The sequence below is a fragment of the Mya arenaria genome, chromosome 3 (assembly GCF_026914265.1).
Source record: "Mya arenaria isolate MELC-2E11 chromosome 3, ASM2691426v1".
NCBI lineage: Eukaryota > Metazoa > Mollusca > Bivalvia > Myida > Myidae > Mya > Mya arenaria.
The window spans coordinates 91,963,472-91,979,806 of record NC_069124.1 but is presented as its reverse complement, the minus strand read 5'-3'; the positions used below and the strand labels follow the sequence as shown (position 1 = coordinate 91,979,806).

The window sequence follows — 16,335 nt, the reverse complement described above, 5'->3', positions numbered from 1 at the left end:
TTTCTGGGAGTGAGTTTGTACTATGGGGTTTGTTTCCCTGGCGCTCGAAAATTGTTACTATGGTGAACTTAAACATATATAGGAACATTACTGTCTGTAACTAGAAAGTATAATTATAAAGTAAAATAATTATTTGTTAACATTTATGGCTAGATATCTTTTAAAAATGTATGATAAAATCTTGGCGGCCCAGCAGCCAGGATTGATTCAACCGTTCGAGGCGTTTTGTTATAATTTGAAAATCAAAGCACCTAAAGCGTTAAATGCGTTTAACGGCGTTCGGCCTGCCACGTCTTGTCACGAACGAACGAAATTTTATTCAATTAAAGGCCCCCAGCCCGTAATACATGTTACAATGTAAATAAAATATAACACAATACATATATGTAACTAAATAACATGAGTTTATGAACGTAAAGAGCAATGGATTTAATATGGGTAACATTTTCCGATGTCATCAGATTATAGAAATGAACTGTGTCAGTATTTCCACGATAAGCAGTCAAATATTTTCCCGGATGTCATTAAATCTCGAACACTTAAAAATACATGACGTTCATCTTCAATAACAATTATGTCTTTGTCCAATAAACAATAAATACAGTAGCGATCATTTCTATCAATACTAAAAAAATCGACCAATTTCAATATGGAGTTTATGACTAGAGGTTCTAAATCTAGCCAATAATGTTCGTAAACGGTAAACTGATATTAAGGTATCTTTCAACATTCAATAAAGACTTAAAGCATTTATAAGTATCACAACGTGAGGAATTATTTACATCATCAAGCCATGTTTGTCTACAACAATCAGCAATTCTTGTTTTAAAATGATACAAACATCATGGGCAACCCAAGCATACCCAAAGCCATATGTAAACAATATTTCTTTGATATAAGTTGCCCAAGTACTCCTACCTAAACTATCCAGATTTTTTATCATAATATATGAATTTCTAGGAAATCTATTTTCAGGCATTTGTAATACTTTGCAGCAATAATTTACACATTTCGAGACATAAATAGTGAAAATTGGTAACCTACCACATTCACCTAAAACCACACAATTATTTACAGAACTCTTAACTCAAAGAAAATATTTACAAAAGAAAAGCTGTACTTTTTCAATCTCATTACATTCCTTGAAACCCCAAATTTCTGAGCCAAATGTCAATATCGGGGAGACCATTGTATCAAAAGGGATAAAAAAAATCATTATGGTTAATAAACGTACCAAATGACAACTGATGTTTTTTATTTGAAAAAGTAGCTTTCCTTGCCTGAGCTGCTAATTTAGATTTAGCTGCAGACCAGGATAATGTTGGAGTAAACAATAAATCCATATATTTGTATATCGATGTAATTCTGACAACGTTACCATTAAATGTCCAATTTTCATACTGGCGTAATGGGCCTCCGTTTCTAAATACAATTATTTCAGTTTTATTCAGATAAACCTACACCCCATATTCATTACAGAAGTCGGAAATAGCGTTGAAGATTTATAGCAGTATCAGCACAATTTGCCACATCATCTGCGTACAGTAAACAGTGTATATCAGGAATATTGTCCGTTATAAAAGCACCCTGGTTAGAAATATCTTTAAGATATTGACATACATGTAGATCATTAATAAAAAGATTGAATAAAATTGGAGAATACAAATCTCCCTGCCTTGTCCCATTATTACATTAAAAAACCTAAGTAGCATAAAAAAATGTATTTACGTCATCATTTGTTATGACGTCATCAAAAGAGCAACCAGAACTATCTCATTTAACATGAGCTTTGAGTTTAGAATACATCGATAGTATTACATTTATGAGTTTACCTTTTTTTACTTTGTTTATCATATTAGTAAAAAGTTTGTAGTGACCCAATAAAGAATCAAATGCCTTTTGAAAATCAACATACAACACGTAAAATATGCCGCCTTGTGAGTAATACCATGTTTACAATTGTAAAACAAATTATCATAAACATTTAAAGATGATATATGCATGCTCATGCATTCATTCTCAAATACTTTTATTTTTTTATGCTGATACTCAACTAAATCAAAACCATGTAGTGTCAGTCACTTGAATACTTATTTAATAATTATATGGAATACCCAAATTATTACAAAAAATATTGCAAAAGTAAGGAGTAATATTGTATTGCATACGAAACCTTTACTGGAACTTTGGTTTCATAAACAATGCACTGTCACGGATAAAGCATTAATGAAATTTTAGTCAAATCTACTCTACACTTCAAACATGACTGAGTCGTATTTAATTTACTATCAGGACCCGGTATGTCCGCTAAAATGCATCCAGCAAAATGCATTGGATATGTTAATAAAGTTTATGTATAATGTCTCTTTCTCCAATGACAGGATCCTGGCGCAAAAATCCTATGGGCCGGAATTACTAAGATACACTAAGAAATTGCCACACACTTTACGTTTCATTCGGCATTACATGACTTTACTCACAAATCGTGGCATGCCAAAAGCCTGCCAACGCTTTAGGCACTTTGATTTTAATTGTAAAAGTGTATAATATGCATTTAGTGATGGTTTAAGATTGTTAGTATTTACTTACAAAAGTAAATGGTTTGATATCAAGTAAGCGCCGGTTTAGGCTATCTCAAACATATAAACCATATTTATGAATTAATTACAATCACAAAAACAACAACCCCGGGATAAACGGGTAAAATGAAATATTATCAATTCATTTAGAACATTTTGGTTTGATATCTTACGCCAAAATAGCATTTGATTGCATCTTCAATACGATCAATGTCTTTTTCCGGGTTAACCAAGTGAATTTCCGGAGAATAAACCTGTTCGAATTCGATGACCCAGATTCTATTCTAATCCGATAGTAAGATCCCCGGCCGCGGCCAAAATGTGAACACAGATATAAACATTTATTCATTTTGATTAAGTACACTATTTGCGTGTTCATATTTTAATATTGCGTTTTGTAACTCGTCAATATAAAAAAATGCATTTCTTTCAATTTAATTGCGTAATTTCGCCAAAACGCAGCTTACTCGCACTATATTAATCGCATAACATATTATGAAAACTAATAACAGAGATTTTTTTAGCCATCTACTCATGAAGAAAGCATGCCGTAGTAATGAGTCCGTAACACAGCAGATTGGTAATGTAAATTAGGTCGTTGACCACCGAAGTTTTAACAGCGCTGAGGCTTAAACGCCCGTGAGCGCATTAGTTCGTCAAATGTTAAAATGATATGTCGATATGCCGATGGAAGATTCCGATTTAAGGTTATAAAAGTCTATAAAGGACAGCATTTTCATGACAATTTACTAGTGTTATATATACACCAAGAATCTGGTCAAATTAAGTATAGGTTATCGTGTAATAATTTAAGTAATTTCTTCGTGAATAAGTAACCTGAGGGAGCGGAGCTATAGCAATTATAGTTATAGCAATTTACTTTATCAATTTTACTCCCAAATAAGATTTAACACATTTTATACAATTGTTTTAATATACCAAAAGGGATGAACAAATGTCGAAAACAATGGTGCTTATGAAGGATACCGAGTTAAATTTGAGAGAAATGCGCAGAAAACACAGTATTGCTCCCTTATGAGACGATAGTAGTTCGCAGTAAATCTTTTAGCATTCACCGATCATTAAATATGTGTTCGTTTTCAGGTTTTAAATACACGGTTATAATATTGTCATCAGTTATTAATATTTTCCATAAATGTATTATTTAGTAGGTAGTTGAAGGTTTACCACTCAAAATTATGTGTGTTATACATGTGTTTGTATTAATTTTAAATAAGAGTGTCACTTTAAGAGTTGTCTTCAGCATAAAGTAACGATTCTTCACGAAAAAGAAACAAACATTTATTATCCTGGATGTACCAATTACCGGTGTATTCAAAAACTATCCAGTGGAATTTTGGCCAAGTTACATGCAAGCTTCTTTAAATTCCACTCATGTTTAAGAAAACTCATTTTACCATCAGTAACAGTAAGTTTTGTATACCAGAGAACACAATTATTGATTTCTAGTTGCCTTTTGTTTACCGACCCTGGCCGCCATCTTGGAATTTCAGTTACCAAACACCGGTGGAATCATGAGAAATGTAGCTACTGCATTAAACTTCTAGTCAGTAAGCTAAAATTATTATGTCAGCAATGTTTTTGCAGGTCTGGGTATAGAATTATAGTTTACCTTGCAGAAATAAAGTGTATATTAAACAAAATATTGCCCTAAACATTTTTGAAGAAGGAGCATTGACCTCTTTACATGTATCAAATAAAGCAATACAGTGCCATTCATGAGCATGTAGATAGGTTTAAATAGTTTAATAAAAAGTATGAAAAAGTTAACAATAAATAAATAATTGTGCTAATATTTCCCCATTTTTACCAAAACAATGTTATGTTACCCCTATCAAAGGATCCCACCATCATTTTCTGGAATTCAATATTGGCATCTTTATTTATAAACGAGCGCCCCTGATGGACCGAAAATGTAACGCAAACACAAACATTACCTAGCCGGGAGTGCAAGTTTTCAAAACCTGTTCATGCTACACATCAACGTAACCGGCATCGAAATTGAACTCTACAAACTTTAAAACTTGAAGGCTACCACGCATGTATATCATAAGTATGTATATTTACTCATCCTCTTTCCATCAATGTGTATTTTGACAAGAACTGATCATATGTAAACAGTAGCATCTTTTTCAACAAAAGATTGAAATACATGATATGCAATGGGAAATTTGAGTGTGTGGAAAACGTGACTGTTTGAGTTATATTTAGAATACAACCTACATTTTACGCAAATGAAATTGCAGAAAGGCAACCATTAAGTAGTAGACTTAATCATTAAGAATTTCAACTTTCGTGACGGTGTAAAAAAGGGAACCTGGTCAAATAGCCCCCAAGTCATATAGCCCCCAAGTCAAATAGCCCCCAGTTTGGTCAAATAGCCCCCAGTTTGGTCAAAACGCCCCCATTTTAGTCAAATAGCCCCCATTCCTTTTTTTATTTAAAATTATATTTGAAGTTGTAATATTTTTATAAACTGATTTCAAGACATAACGTTTGTTGACAATTAAAATGTTTTAAAATATATTAAAATTATTTGACATATCAAAGACTTATTAATTAGAGAAGATAGGGCATCTAAATTATCTCATTGTGTAATAATCCTTTGAAGAAAGATTAAAGTTGGTTCCCCCTTAGCTTACTAACTAACTTCAAATAATTTAGTTTGCACACCCTCTCTAATTCTAAGTCAGTAAGATGACATGAAGTGAATTCTTAAAAATTATGAAGGAATCGTTCGCTCCGCTCACTCCGCCCTTACGATTCTTAAAATCAATTCATCTCATCTAACTATTACTTAGTTGTAGTTAACCGTTTAAACTGCTTTCTATTGGTTGTCCTTAACCTTGCTATCCTCTAAACAATCAACCTGTAATATAAATTAAGACAATTACTGATTCTTTAACCATAAACCATTAACATTTTTTATTGAAAATAAATCATCTTTACAATCACAATAAACAAGTTTAATATCCCTTTAAATATTGTGTATTGGAGATTAAAGAATCCAAGATGTCTGGCGGCGAATGGGGTAAGTCATGTGGGAACCATATTTTGTTTATTCATGAAGTATGTACACACATTTTCTTGTATTCAACAACCTACATCACTCATGTTTCAGATGACGATGATTTCGAGCCCGCTGCTCCGGGCATTGCGGCCACTGATCGTCTGGAAGGGGAAGACGAAGACAACATAAAGGTTCCCAATCATTTTCTATCTTTAGACTTCAGTAAGAGAAGTATTCAGGCTTAGGTAGTATACTGATGATGACTCAGTTAAATAAAAAAAATCATTGGGAAGGTATTTAACCTGAAATACCTGCTGAGGTAATTGCTATATTTAGCCAGAATATATAATCATATGTTTTTGGAGAATTCCACAGAGACTTGAATGTATGATGCAGATCCCAACAGCTGCCCCTTATTAGTTGCCTGTGGCCTCAGTTGGGTAAAATCAGTCTTGACCCTGAAAATTAAGAAAATACAACAATTTATGGGCTGCTTAACACGTCATGGAACACAATTCAACTATTAAACATGATTTGTCGACGATATTTCAACTTTCTATAAAATCTAAAAATCCACTAGGGTAATATAATTGACAAGAGAAGAAACTCTTCAAAACACAGTTCGTCATCAAACAGATACATGTCCAGTTCAGACATGAATTTTATAGTAAAAATACGAATCCTAAGCGTATCACTGCGTTCTGCGCAAAGATTAATCATTTTTACATCGAAATGACACAACTATCTTACCGAATATTTCAAATTGAAGCAGAAATCCGATTTAAAATATACACACTATCGCCAAAAGTTCGCCATACACAGGTCCTTTCTACTAATTCTGCTGCTTTTATGAGTGCCCGAGTGATCCCGATGGTATCATCGTATTGTCGGGATCAATTCAAACGCTCATAAAAGCAGCAGAATTAGTAGAAAGGACCTGTGTATGGCGAACTTTTGGCGATAGTGTGTATATTTTAAATCTGATTTCTGCTTCAATTTGGAATATTCGGTAAGATTGTTGTGTCATTTCGATGTAAAAATGATTAATCTTTGCGCAGAACGCAGTGATACGCTTAGGATTCGTATTTTTACTATAAAATTCATGTCTGAACTGGACATGTATCTGTTTGATGACGAACTGTGTTTTGAAGAGTTTCTTCTCTTGTCAATTATATTACCCTAGTGGATTTTTAGATTTTATAGAAAGTTGAAATATCGTCGACAAATCATGTTTAATAGTTGAATTGTGTTCCATGACGTGTTAAGCAGCCCATAAATTGTTGTATTTTCTTTATTTTCAGGGTCAAGACTGATTTTACCCAACTGAGGCCACAGGCAACTATTAAAAGTAAGCCAGGGGCAGCTGTTGGGATCGGCATCATACATTCAAGTCTCTGTGGAGAATTCCTGTCATTTACATAATATATTCCGGAACAACCTATTTTTGACCACAACCTATTTTCGACAGCCTCCTGAAAATGGGTAAAACACTTCTATTTTGCATCACTTCCGGTAAAAATAAGCTCCAATTGTTAACCATAACAGTAGAACTATCAGATAACTTCATTTGAAAAAGAATGGGAATGGTAGTGTTAAAAAAACTTAAGTTATACTTGAAACAACCAGGGCTCTCACTAGGCTGAAATTTTTGGGAGAAGTGACTTCTCCCTTCAGTCAATTTAAGGAGAAGTGGGGAGACTTTAGGGAGAAGTGATACTTTTCGTAACACCTGAAACAAAAACTATGCCATACCACACACCTAAGTTTATATTCACATTCGAATTAATTGCTATAACCATATAAAATGTTCACAAATAATGTATCATTTTTGGCTCAGCAAAAGTGTATTTGTCAATGTCACATAGTTTATCTCCAAATAGCATCTAAAATGAATCAAAAACCAAGACAGCTAAGGATTTGAAACAATCAAAATGACCTTATAAATGAACTGTCAATATAGTAGGGGGACGAATCTTATTTTGGTACTTTCGGGATGGGTACGAATGTCACATTCAGCTATGCTGTTATATTCTTGTCTTTGGCTAAATCATTTTCAATATGCTGACATTTAAGAACCAAATGACATTTAAATCACTGTTCTTGATGAAAATTTTACTAATACATAATGGGAGGTTGAATAATTAACTCGGAAAATTGTTCTGACAAAATGGCGATCTCGCCGTTTTTTTAAAGTCATAAACAGGAGAAAAATACTGTAAGTAAACACTACATAAAGCAAAAAAAGAAGATATTTTTATGTTTACAAATCATTTTTTATTATTTCATTTTATCATGAACATTTCACTAAAACCAATTAAATATTTGTTGATACGTTATGTGATTGATTTTCTTAGCGCCACCTTGCCGATGGCCCGAGATGGCTATGACCGTCTGCTTCAAAAGCAACAATGTTTAAAATATCTTGCATTGTTTGTTCAATACATATATTTTTTTAACTTCTTTAATGCTTGACAAGATTTTTCATAATTATGTCACCTTTTCAATCTCATTTTAACGAACTTATATCATTTGATCAGGGTCTTCTCAATGTACATTCTGATTGGTTGACCATCAATAGCTCCGCCTACTGGCGATGTTTTGGTAATTGGATGACACGGCCCAATTATCGGATTAGGAGATTACCTAATTTTATGAATGGCTAATTGCGGTATTTTGACTAATGTGGCAGTGGCCAATGACTCACTGATTGACAGATTTACAATATGCTATTTTTTTTCGGCGAAGCCAATGTCGCTTTGATAATACAAATGGGCGAAGTCAGGGAATTTTAGGCGACCACTTCGCCCAAGTCGCCCCCTCGCGAGAGCCCTGAACAACACCAATTTGTCATTTTTAATTAATGCCAAGTTAGACCCTTCGTTTAAAAGGATTTCACATGTAAAATACTTCTTTAAAATTGTGTTGTTTTTGTTTGCCAGATCTTACATATCTACCAAAGCCTAAAACCTATGCCCTATTGTGTTCTAAGTATAGTGTACAACATTAAAAGCGCATCAAAATGTGGTATGTTGCTTATTTTAAAATTAATGAAATTTATCTACAGGTAACTATATTGAATTACATTTGGGCGCTCAGTTACCATAAAATTATACATATTGCAGCCTAGGCAGGTCATATGAGGCTCATTCAGAGTTGGACCAGTGATAACAGGGTTTATGATGGGAGAATTTATCATTTTGTACCCATGTGAAAGCCATTAGAAGGGATGATGCATTCCTTTGCCTCTCTTGTGGTGATAAGTAACTAAAAAGTGACTGTATGGCATATATTTAATTACTTTTTTTTTTAAAAATAAAATACAGTTAAACAGTTTAAACAAGTTATACAAATTAAAATAAAAAATATTGTGCACAAACTCTTGTTGCGAAGTATAGTTAAAGGTCATGGTCGAAAGCATGTTGTATCTAGATCAAATACAACATGTGACAGCCGCCATTTTGGATTCAAAATGTAAACAACAGACGATTGAAACAGATTTTATTATTTTGTTTTTTAAAAGATGAATGATTGCTTTAAATGGTACACACAAACATTTATTTTTTATTATCACTTATTTATGATTAAAATGTAAATAATCCTTAGGCGGTCAAAAACCCGTTGTCCCGGGATAATAAAATTACTGTTTGCTACATGATTTGTTTAGTCAATGAGTTCACTCAGGTTTTAAGGAACTGAAGTCAAAATTGCAAATGCATGATTTAATGGACTTCAACTTGTATTTCGCATTTTAACATACTTCGTACAAAAATCCAAATTTTGTGACATGATCAGATAAAAAGTATAAATTCCCACTCAGGTCTGTACCAGAGACATTTCCAAAAAAGTGGGAAAAAGGCTTGTCTCTAAATGGACACCATTAATACTGGATTCTTTTGTGACCTGCTTACTATAAATTTAAGTATAATTTATGTATTGAGTATCACTTTCTACATGAATTGTATAATATTAATTTAAGTAAATGAAATGAAATGTGATGATTAACATTGAGTAAAATACCATTGAATTAATCTTAACTGATTCATTCAAAGCATGGCAGACATAGGTTCAAAGTTATGGTGACCTTTACATGCTCCTGACATGCTACACATCAGATTCAAGGAATTCTTGTCTTGTCAATACTAAAATACTTCTGTAAAATTTACATGTAAAATTGTCTCCTTTCAGGACAGTTGGGATGCTGATGATGATGATAAAGAAAAAAAAGATGGGGATCCAGGTATGACACCAGGGCTTTTTCTAGAACCCATGGTTCCCACTATCAAACCCATTCTCAAAGCAAAATATATGATATTTTTCCCAATCTTTAGAAAAAAATACCAATCAAAATATATAAAAAAAAATATGAAAGACTTTTAACATGTACTGGTTCATTCAACAATCAACATCCTAATAAATTATCAGATGTAAAGTTTTAGGAATTATTGAATTCAGAAATCATTGAATTTCATTGCATTCAGAGATCAGTTTGAAATATCTGTCATGATTTATTGCAATAGATATTACAACCCAAGGTGCCAACTTCCAAGAAGATTGGGCCCATATAGGATTTGGTCTGTCAGTCTGCAGACCATGTCTGCATGCTCTTGACAAAAAAATTATTTATATTGTTTTTGAGGTCACTTTCAACAGTAAAATGAAAACTGTCTGCTCAACAACTTAATAACAGTTTGACCTAGAACCATAACTATTTTGTAAGGTGACCCTTAATCAGTAGATCAGACTTATTAGTATTTCATGGTCACGGTTATGTGTCAGGAAAGCGGACGAACTGCACAATACCTTACTTAAGAATAGTTTGACCTTGGACTATAAAACTTCAGTTGATGACCCTATTGTATGCGCTTTTCGGCCCTATGGTTCACAGTTTTGACCCCATTCCTAATGCACTTTAGTCTTCATTTTCCTCAATGAACAGAATTTTATTCCATTTTTTTTTTTAATATTTTATAAACCAAAAATCTCCCTCGATCTCGATCTCTCTCTCTCTCCCTCTCTCTCTCTCTCGATCTCGATCTCGACAGGTATTTTAAACTTCAGTGGTCCTATAATAAACAATTTGTCTGATTGACACTGAATTCTGTAAATAAATATATATACACACGTGTATAATGTATACACAAGTCAAACCATAAAATCTGGTTGTGTGATGTCTTTATTGAATGACTTGATTAAACTAAACTTGCTAATTATTTCAATGTAGCAGTGATGAAGGATTTATTCTTGTGCTTATTAAATTCAGAAAATGTGTGAATTTATTAAAGCTAACATGTATTTTTATTGACTTTAATTACTAATTGCAGCTGATGGCTCAATGAAAGCAGTTCAAAGAAAAAAGAAGAAACCATTAGCTGAGAGAATAGCAGAGAAGGAAGCTGCACGTCTTGCTCAGTTGGAAGAAGAGGTAATGCTGTTGTCAACTGTTGCATTAGTGTGAATAGCCTTGGAAAGATACCTTAACATAATAACAATAAATGGTCTGATATATTGGTCAAATGTGGAAAATTTCAGGAAAGTTAGTATTGAGTTGGTGTAATAATGTTAAATACTGTTAAAATGCCAGTCAATGTGTACTTTCCCCCTTTCTGTGAGTGTACAAAAATAAACATTAATTTTTGTTGTTGGAACAAAATTTATATTGACTAGATTGCTTAAAGAATTGGGCTGAATATCGGCCCCAACAAAAGGACGGAAAACCCCTTTTGATGCTTTCATTCATTATAAAATATGTCTGGGAGATGCAACCCTTTTAAAGGGTATGTGTGTTTAATTTTGTCATATTTAATCTCAATTCAGAAAAAAGCAAGTAAAGGTTTAACACCGGACCAGAAGAGAGCTGAAGCGGAGCGGTTAATAAAGATCCAAGAACAGGCAGACTTAAAGCTTGCCAAAGAAGCTTTCGGTACTAACTACAACAATTAAGCTTACTTACTACAACAATTCAGCTTTCTTAATATGAAAATATCATATTTTGACAATATCAACTTTATAAACTTCTTTTATATCAATTGTAGTTACTTCCCTTTGATCATAACTTTGATCAGTAATAAAAGGATTGCATAAAATTAAATGAAGATTTTTTCTTGGAAACTTGTAAAATCTTTAAATCCAATGTTAATCCACATTTGTTTCGTTTACACTTTTGACTTTTCAAGTATTAATAAAATAATGGCAACTAGTGAATTTTTTTAATCATTTTTACTGCCTCTGCCTTGCAAATTGCGAAAAAAGTTGACTATGGGAAAAATACAAAATAGGCCATAATAGCTAATGAAACAAATCCAGGCATTGAAAACAGCTATTCAGTGCTTCTCAATCAGGAAATGTAGCAGTTCTGTATTGCTACTATCACTTTGTTTATGGTTTTTAAACAAAAGTAGCATATATTTGACCATCAATAACTGAAGTATGTGGAAATCTACACAAAAAAAAATGGTAGGACTTCAGATCACTCTTACTAGTGAACAATATGGTTTTGGATTGCCCATGGCCTAAATCCTTACGCTCAGGAGAGTTTTACTGAGGTATATGAAAAATTGTCGTTTTGTGTCCCAATTCAATATCCTCATTTGTCGAAATGGTGGAAATTAGAAAAACTGCCAAAATCCTGCATAAAATGCAGTTCCCCACTCCTTTTGTCAATCATTGTATCTTTTTTTTCTAATTATGGCATTCATGAATATTTCCTTTATCAAACTAAAGAATAACCATTCAGCAGTTTTAACAGTTTTTGGACCTTCAAAAATGAATAAATACATAAACAAGGAAATATAAGAAAACATTTTTTTATTTTGCCTAACGAAAAATAGTTGGCATTTCTTTGTTGTGATTGCAGTCATTTCAATGTATTATGGGGGGAATTGTTAATGTTTGTCATAAGTAGCATGAAACATGGTCCACTATTATGATCACAATGACATGCATAGATTAATTTGCACACTGCAGTATTCTGTCAGAAACATGATTACATGAGATGTGAGCTTAATTTTAACTTGTGTTGGTTTCAGGAGTGGATGCTACAGGTGTAGATGGAATGTTCCCTGTCACGGAAGAAGAATTCACCAAGTTTAGAGATGCCTTAGTACAAAAAATCACCAGTTTTAAAGTATGTATGCAATGAATTGAGTTGCATCTACATACAAAATACTGTTTTAAGTGCCTTTTTACCTCACCTGAGCACAAAGTGCCCTATGTGAGCTATTGTGATAGGGTGATTGTCTGTCGTCAGCCTGTTGTCAACAATTTCCTTCAAAAGACTTCTCCTAAACCACTGGGACAATTTTAACCAAACTTCAGAGGAGTGTTCCTTGTGTGGTGCTTTCCCAGATTCCTTCAATATAAGTGGTTACAGGCTAAATTCTGGTTGCCATGACGTAAAACTTTGAAAATCTTCTTCTCAGAAACCACTGACCTAGTTTCCAATTTATTTCACAGAAATTTTCCTTAGGTATCCCTATATCAAAGTCCTTCACTCCATGTTGATACATAAAAATGCCTATATGGAAAACTTTGAAAATCTTTTTCTCAGAATTAATAGGCCTGATTTCAGAATAGTTTCACAGAAATACTTCTAAGGTGACCCTGTTTCAAAATCCTTCACCCCATGTTGATTAGTATAAAATGTTGCCGCCAAGGGGTGGGCTACTCTTCTCTATATTATGGAATGCTGCTTATATGCTCAAACACTAAAGTTGGTGGTGTGCAGGCTGTACCTTTGTCATGCACAGTGGGATTTTAAAATCACTTTAAAAAAATGTATGACATTTTTATGAATTTGTTTATAACTTAGAAACTGTTCAAGATATTAAGTTCAAACTTTCCAGACTTGTTCAGAGTAATAATAAGCCTTTTGTGACAAGTTATGTGATTCATGCTTAAATATTGTCAGATCTTTTGGCCTGTAAGTGTTGTATTCTTAGAAATTCTGAACTGTTGATGGAGATTGACAGGTAGATTCTTGGTTGTATACTTAATAACCTGCCTTGAAATTGCAATCCCTTTCAAATATGCCATCATTCGGTGGCCCTTATCTCTCCTGTGATGGCTCAATTTTGTGTAAGAGTTCTCCATCTAGCCTTACTGTTGTGTTCATGTTTTTCAGAGCTCAGACCAATATTCTTCCTTCATTGAAAAGTTATCTCAAGACCTTGTGATGGACCGTAAGTTTTACCAGTTACCTGCTTCTTGCTGCATGTGGTTTTAAGCTTAAATTTTATTGGAAAGACACTAAGTAAATATGTAATACTATTGAACAACCAGCAACATAAACTTTATAAGATAAGTTATATTTAAACTTTGCAAGCCATGATACAAATAATATAAGCACAGAGAGCCTATTTTTAACGGATTATATTTTAACATAATGTAGAAATATAACAGTTGTATAATGGCTATAAAATCAAATGAATAGTCATAACATACATTACAAACATAATGTTAATACAGACTGTTTAAACTATTATATTCGGACTGAAACAATGAATTTGCGATCAAATTTTGTGAAGTTTCATCCATTTTAGTAAAGTACTAAAATACAACACACACATGCTGTATTTCTTGATTGCTTCCCATCACAAATACAACACATACATGCTGTATTTCTTGATTGCTTCCCATTACAAATACAACACACACATGCTGTATTTCTTGATTGCTTCCCATTACAATTTGCTCAGAAAACCTCGGGATTTTGCTTTCAACAATTATTTTTTGCGTGTTAAACTTTCAAAAGCATTTTATCTCAAGAGGCATTTCTTTTTAACTGAGAAGCACTAAATTGAGGATAATATCTGTTTTATTTCACAACTTGTAAGAAAAAGTATTGTATTTTTTAAATTTTGGAGGATATTCGCACGCTGCTGGGGAACAGAGTGGAAATCTGGGTTTTTTTTTACCCTGCCGGAGGCTATGGCATTAAAAATAACAATTTAGCTTGTACTCTGATTCTAAGCTTGAAATATTACTCCTTTACTTTTGTGTTTGTTTTGCAGTAACGGTTGATGACCTGAAAAAGATCAGCACAACTACAAATTCTATATTCCATGAAAAACAGAGACAGCAAAAGGTACATGTATATTCCTTCCAGCTCTTGTTTTCCTCCTGTCAATGATTTAATTGTTCCATATCAGGAGCTAAACAATCCCGAAAAAAATATGTAGTTTAAATTGTGACAACAAGCGATGTGGGCAAAAAAGGAACTTGTATATCTCTATTTCCTTAACAGTGAATGAAATCGTGTAATAGTGTAATGTTCAAGAATTCTTGATTTTTTGTTAGATGAATGTGACTATCAAATTCTAACCTTTTTTACAGTACAAGAGAGATTTTGCAAGGAGTTGGGTTTTAAACTGTTTACATATTAAAAAAACTGTTCACATATTCAAAACAAATTAATGCTATGAATTATTGACTTTTAGTTTTGTATTAGTTAGTACAGTTGGTTTTTGGATGTTTAATGCTGGCTTATTCATTTCAAATGAGTTGGTAAACCTGTCATACTTCATACTGATTCATAAACAGGACATGATATGCTAGTCATAACATTATAAAGCTAACAATAACATGTACTTTGAATTGATAAACTTGGTTTTAGAGTTCACTAATAAAGACTTTCTTTATAGCTAATATATATGTGCTCCCAAAATATTTTTCTTTGTCACATTTCTTCAGTACATGTATATTACTTAGCTATTTACCAAACACAATAATAAAATATATATTGTGATTTGCCTGGATTAAAATGAATTGAAACTGTTTGGCAAATAAATTAGGATTATCCCATGTAATGTTGTTATTTTATTATTTATATATATATATATATATAAACATCATACATACATTTTCTCTCCAGGAAGTAGAAAAGAAGAAGAAAAAGAAGTCTAAGACGGTTGTTCTAGAACGGGACACAGACTTCAAGGATATTGCAGCAGCGGGCCGAGGGGACTATGACGACAGTTACTATGACGACGACTTTATATAACACATGTTTGTAGCTTAGAGAAGCCAGCTTATCCTTAGACTACAAACTGCACATTTAATCATTAACTTAGGCCAATGAATCTAGGCAATATTTATTTATTTTCATCTGCCTATAAAGTGCTGAGAGGTGTAGATATGGTGCATGGTTATTTCTCAGATTTCGGGAGTGTGTTCAGTTTCAACTGACACAATTGACATTTTTCTTTTTCATTTTTATGCAAACACCCATCAAAAGATTTATTTATATTCTAAGGGAAGGTCATTGTATTCAAATTATGCATTAAAATGGAGGATTATCGAATTTTTAAGTCAAATATTTGATTATACAAAATGGGGATCTGCGAATGTATTATTTTTACCAAACATTTCCTGATATTGTAAGATATTTATAAATGATGTGTGTATATCAATAAAAGTATGATTTGAACTCACAAATCGCAATGACTGGATGATGATTGTTTTCTATTCTAATTTCCTTGAAAAGATTACATCAAAAAGACAGTGTCAGTTGTTGGTATGGATGTTGACCTTGTATTGATTTACATCATGTATGTATGTGTAAGGCCATAAAAGTTGATGTTATCTCTAATTCATTTTTTTACTGTATGTACATGTAATTGTTTCTGTACGCCTGTAATCTAAATTATGTACATTTCAAAAAGCTGTTCTAATAAAGCAAATTTAAGCATAAGCAATTTGCTGTTATGAAATTGCAAATGTTATATGGGC

The 16,335-nt window shown here is 32.8% G+C and overlaps 1 protein-coding gene across 1 annotated transcript; it reads left to right on the top strand.

Annotated features, from left to right (window-relative positions):
- Positions 1–5,507: 5,507 nt before the first annotated feature.
- Positions 5,508–16,056, top strand: LOC128226546 (eukaryotic translation initiation factor 3 subunit J-B-like). The gene is made up of 9 exons (XM_052936481.1): positions 5,508–5,631; positions 5,722–5,801; positions 9,796–9,847; positions 10,932–11,032; positions 11,425–11,530; positions 12,636–12,733; positions 13,730–13,787; positions 14,619–14,692; positions 15,479–16,056. The coding sequence occupies exons 1-9, from the start codon at positions 5,613–5,615 to the stop codon at positions 15,605–15,607; spliced, it is 717 nt and encodes a 238-aa protein (XP_052792441.1). The 5' UTR covers positions 5,508–5,612; the 3' UTR covers positions 15,608–16,056.
- The last annotated feature ends 279 nt before the right edge of the window (positions 16,057–16,335 follow it).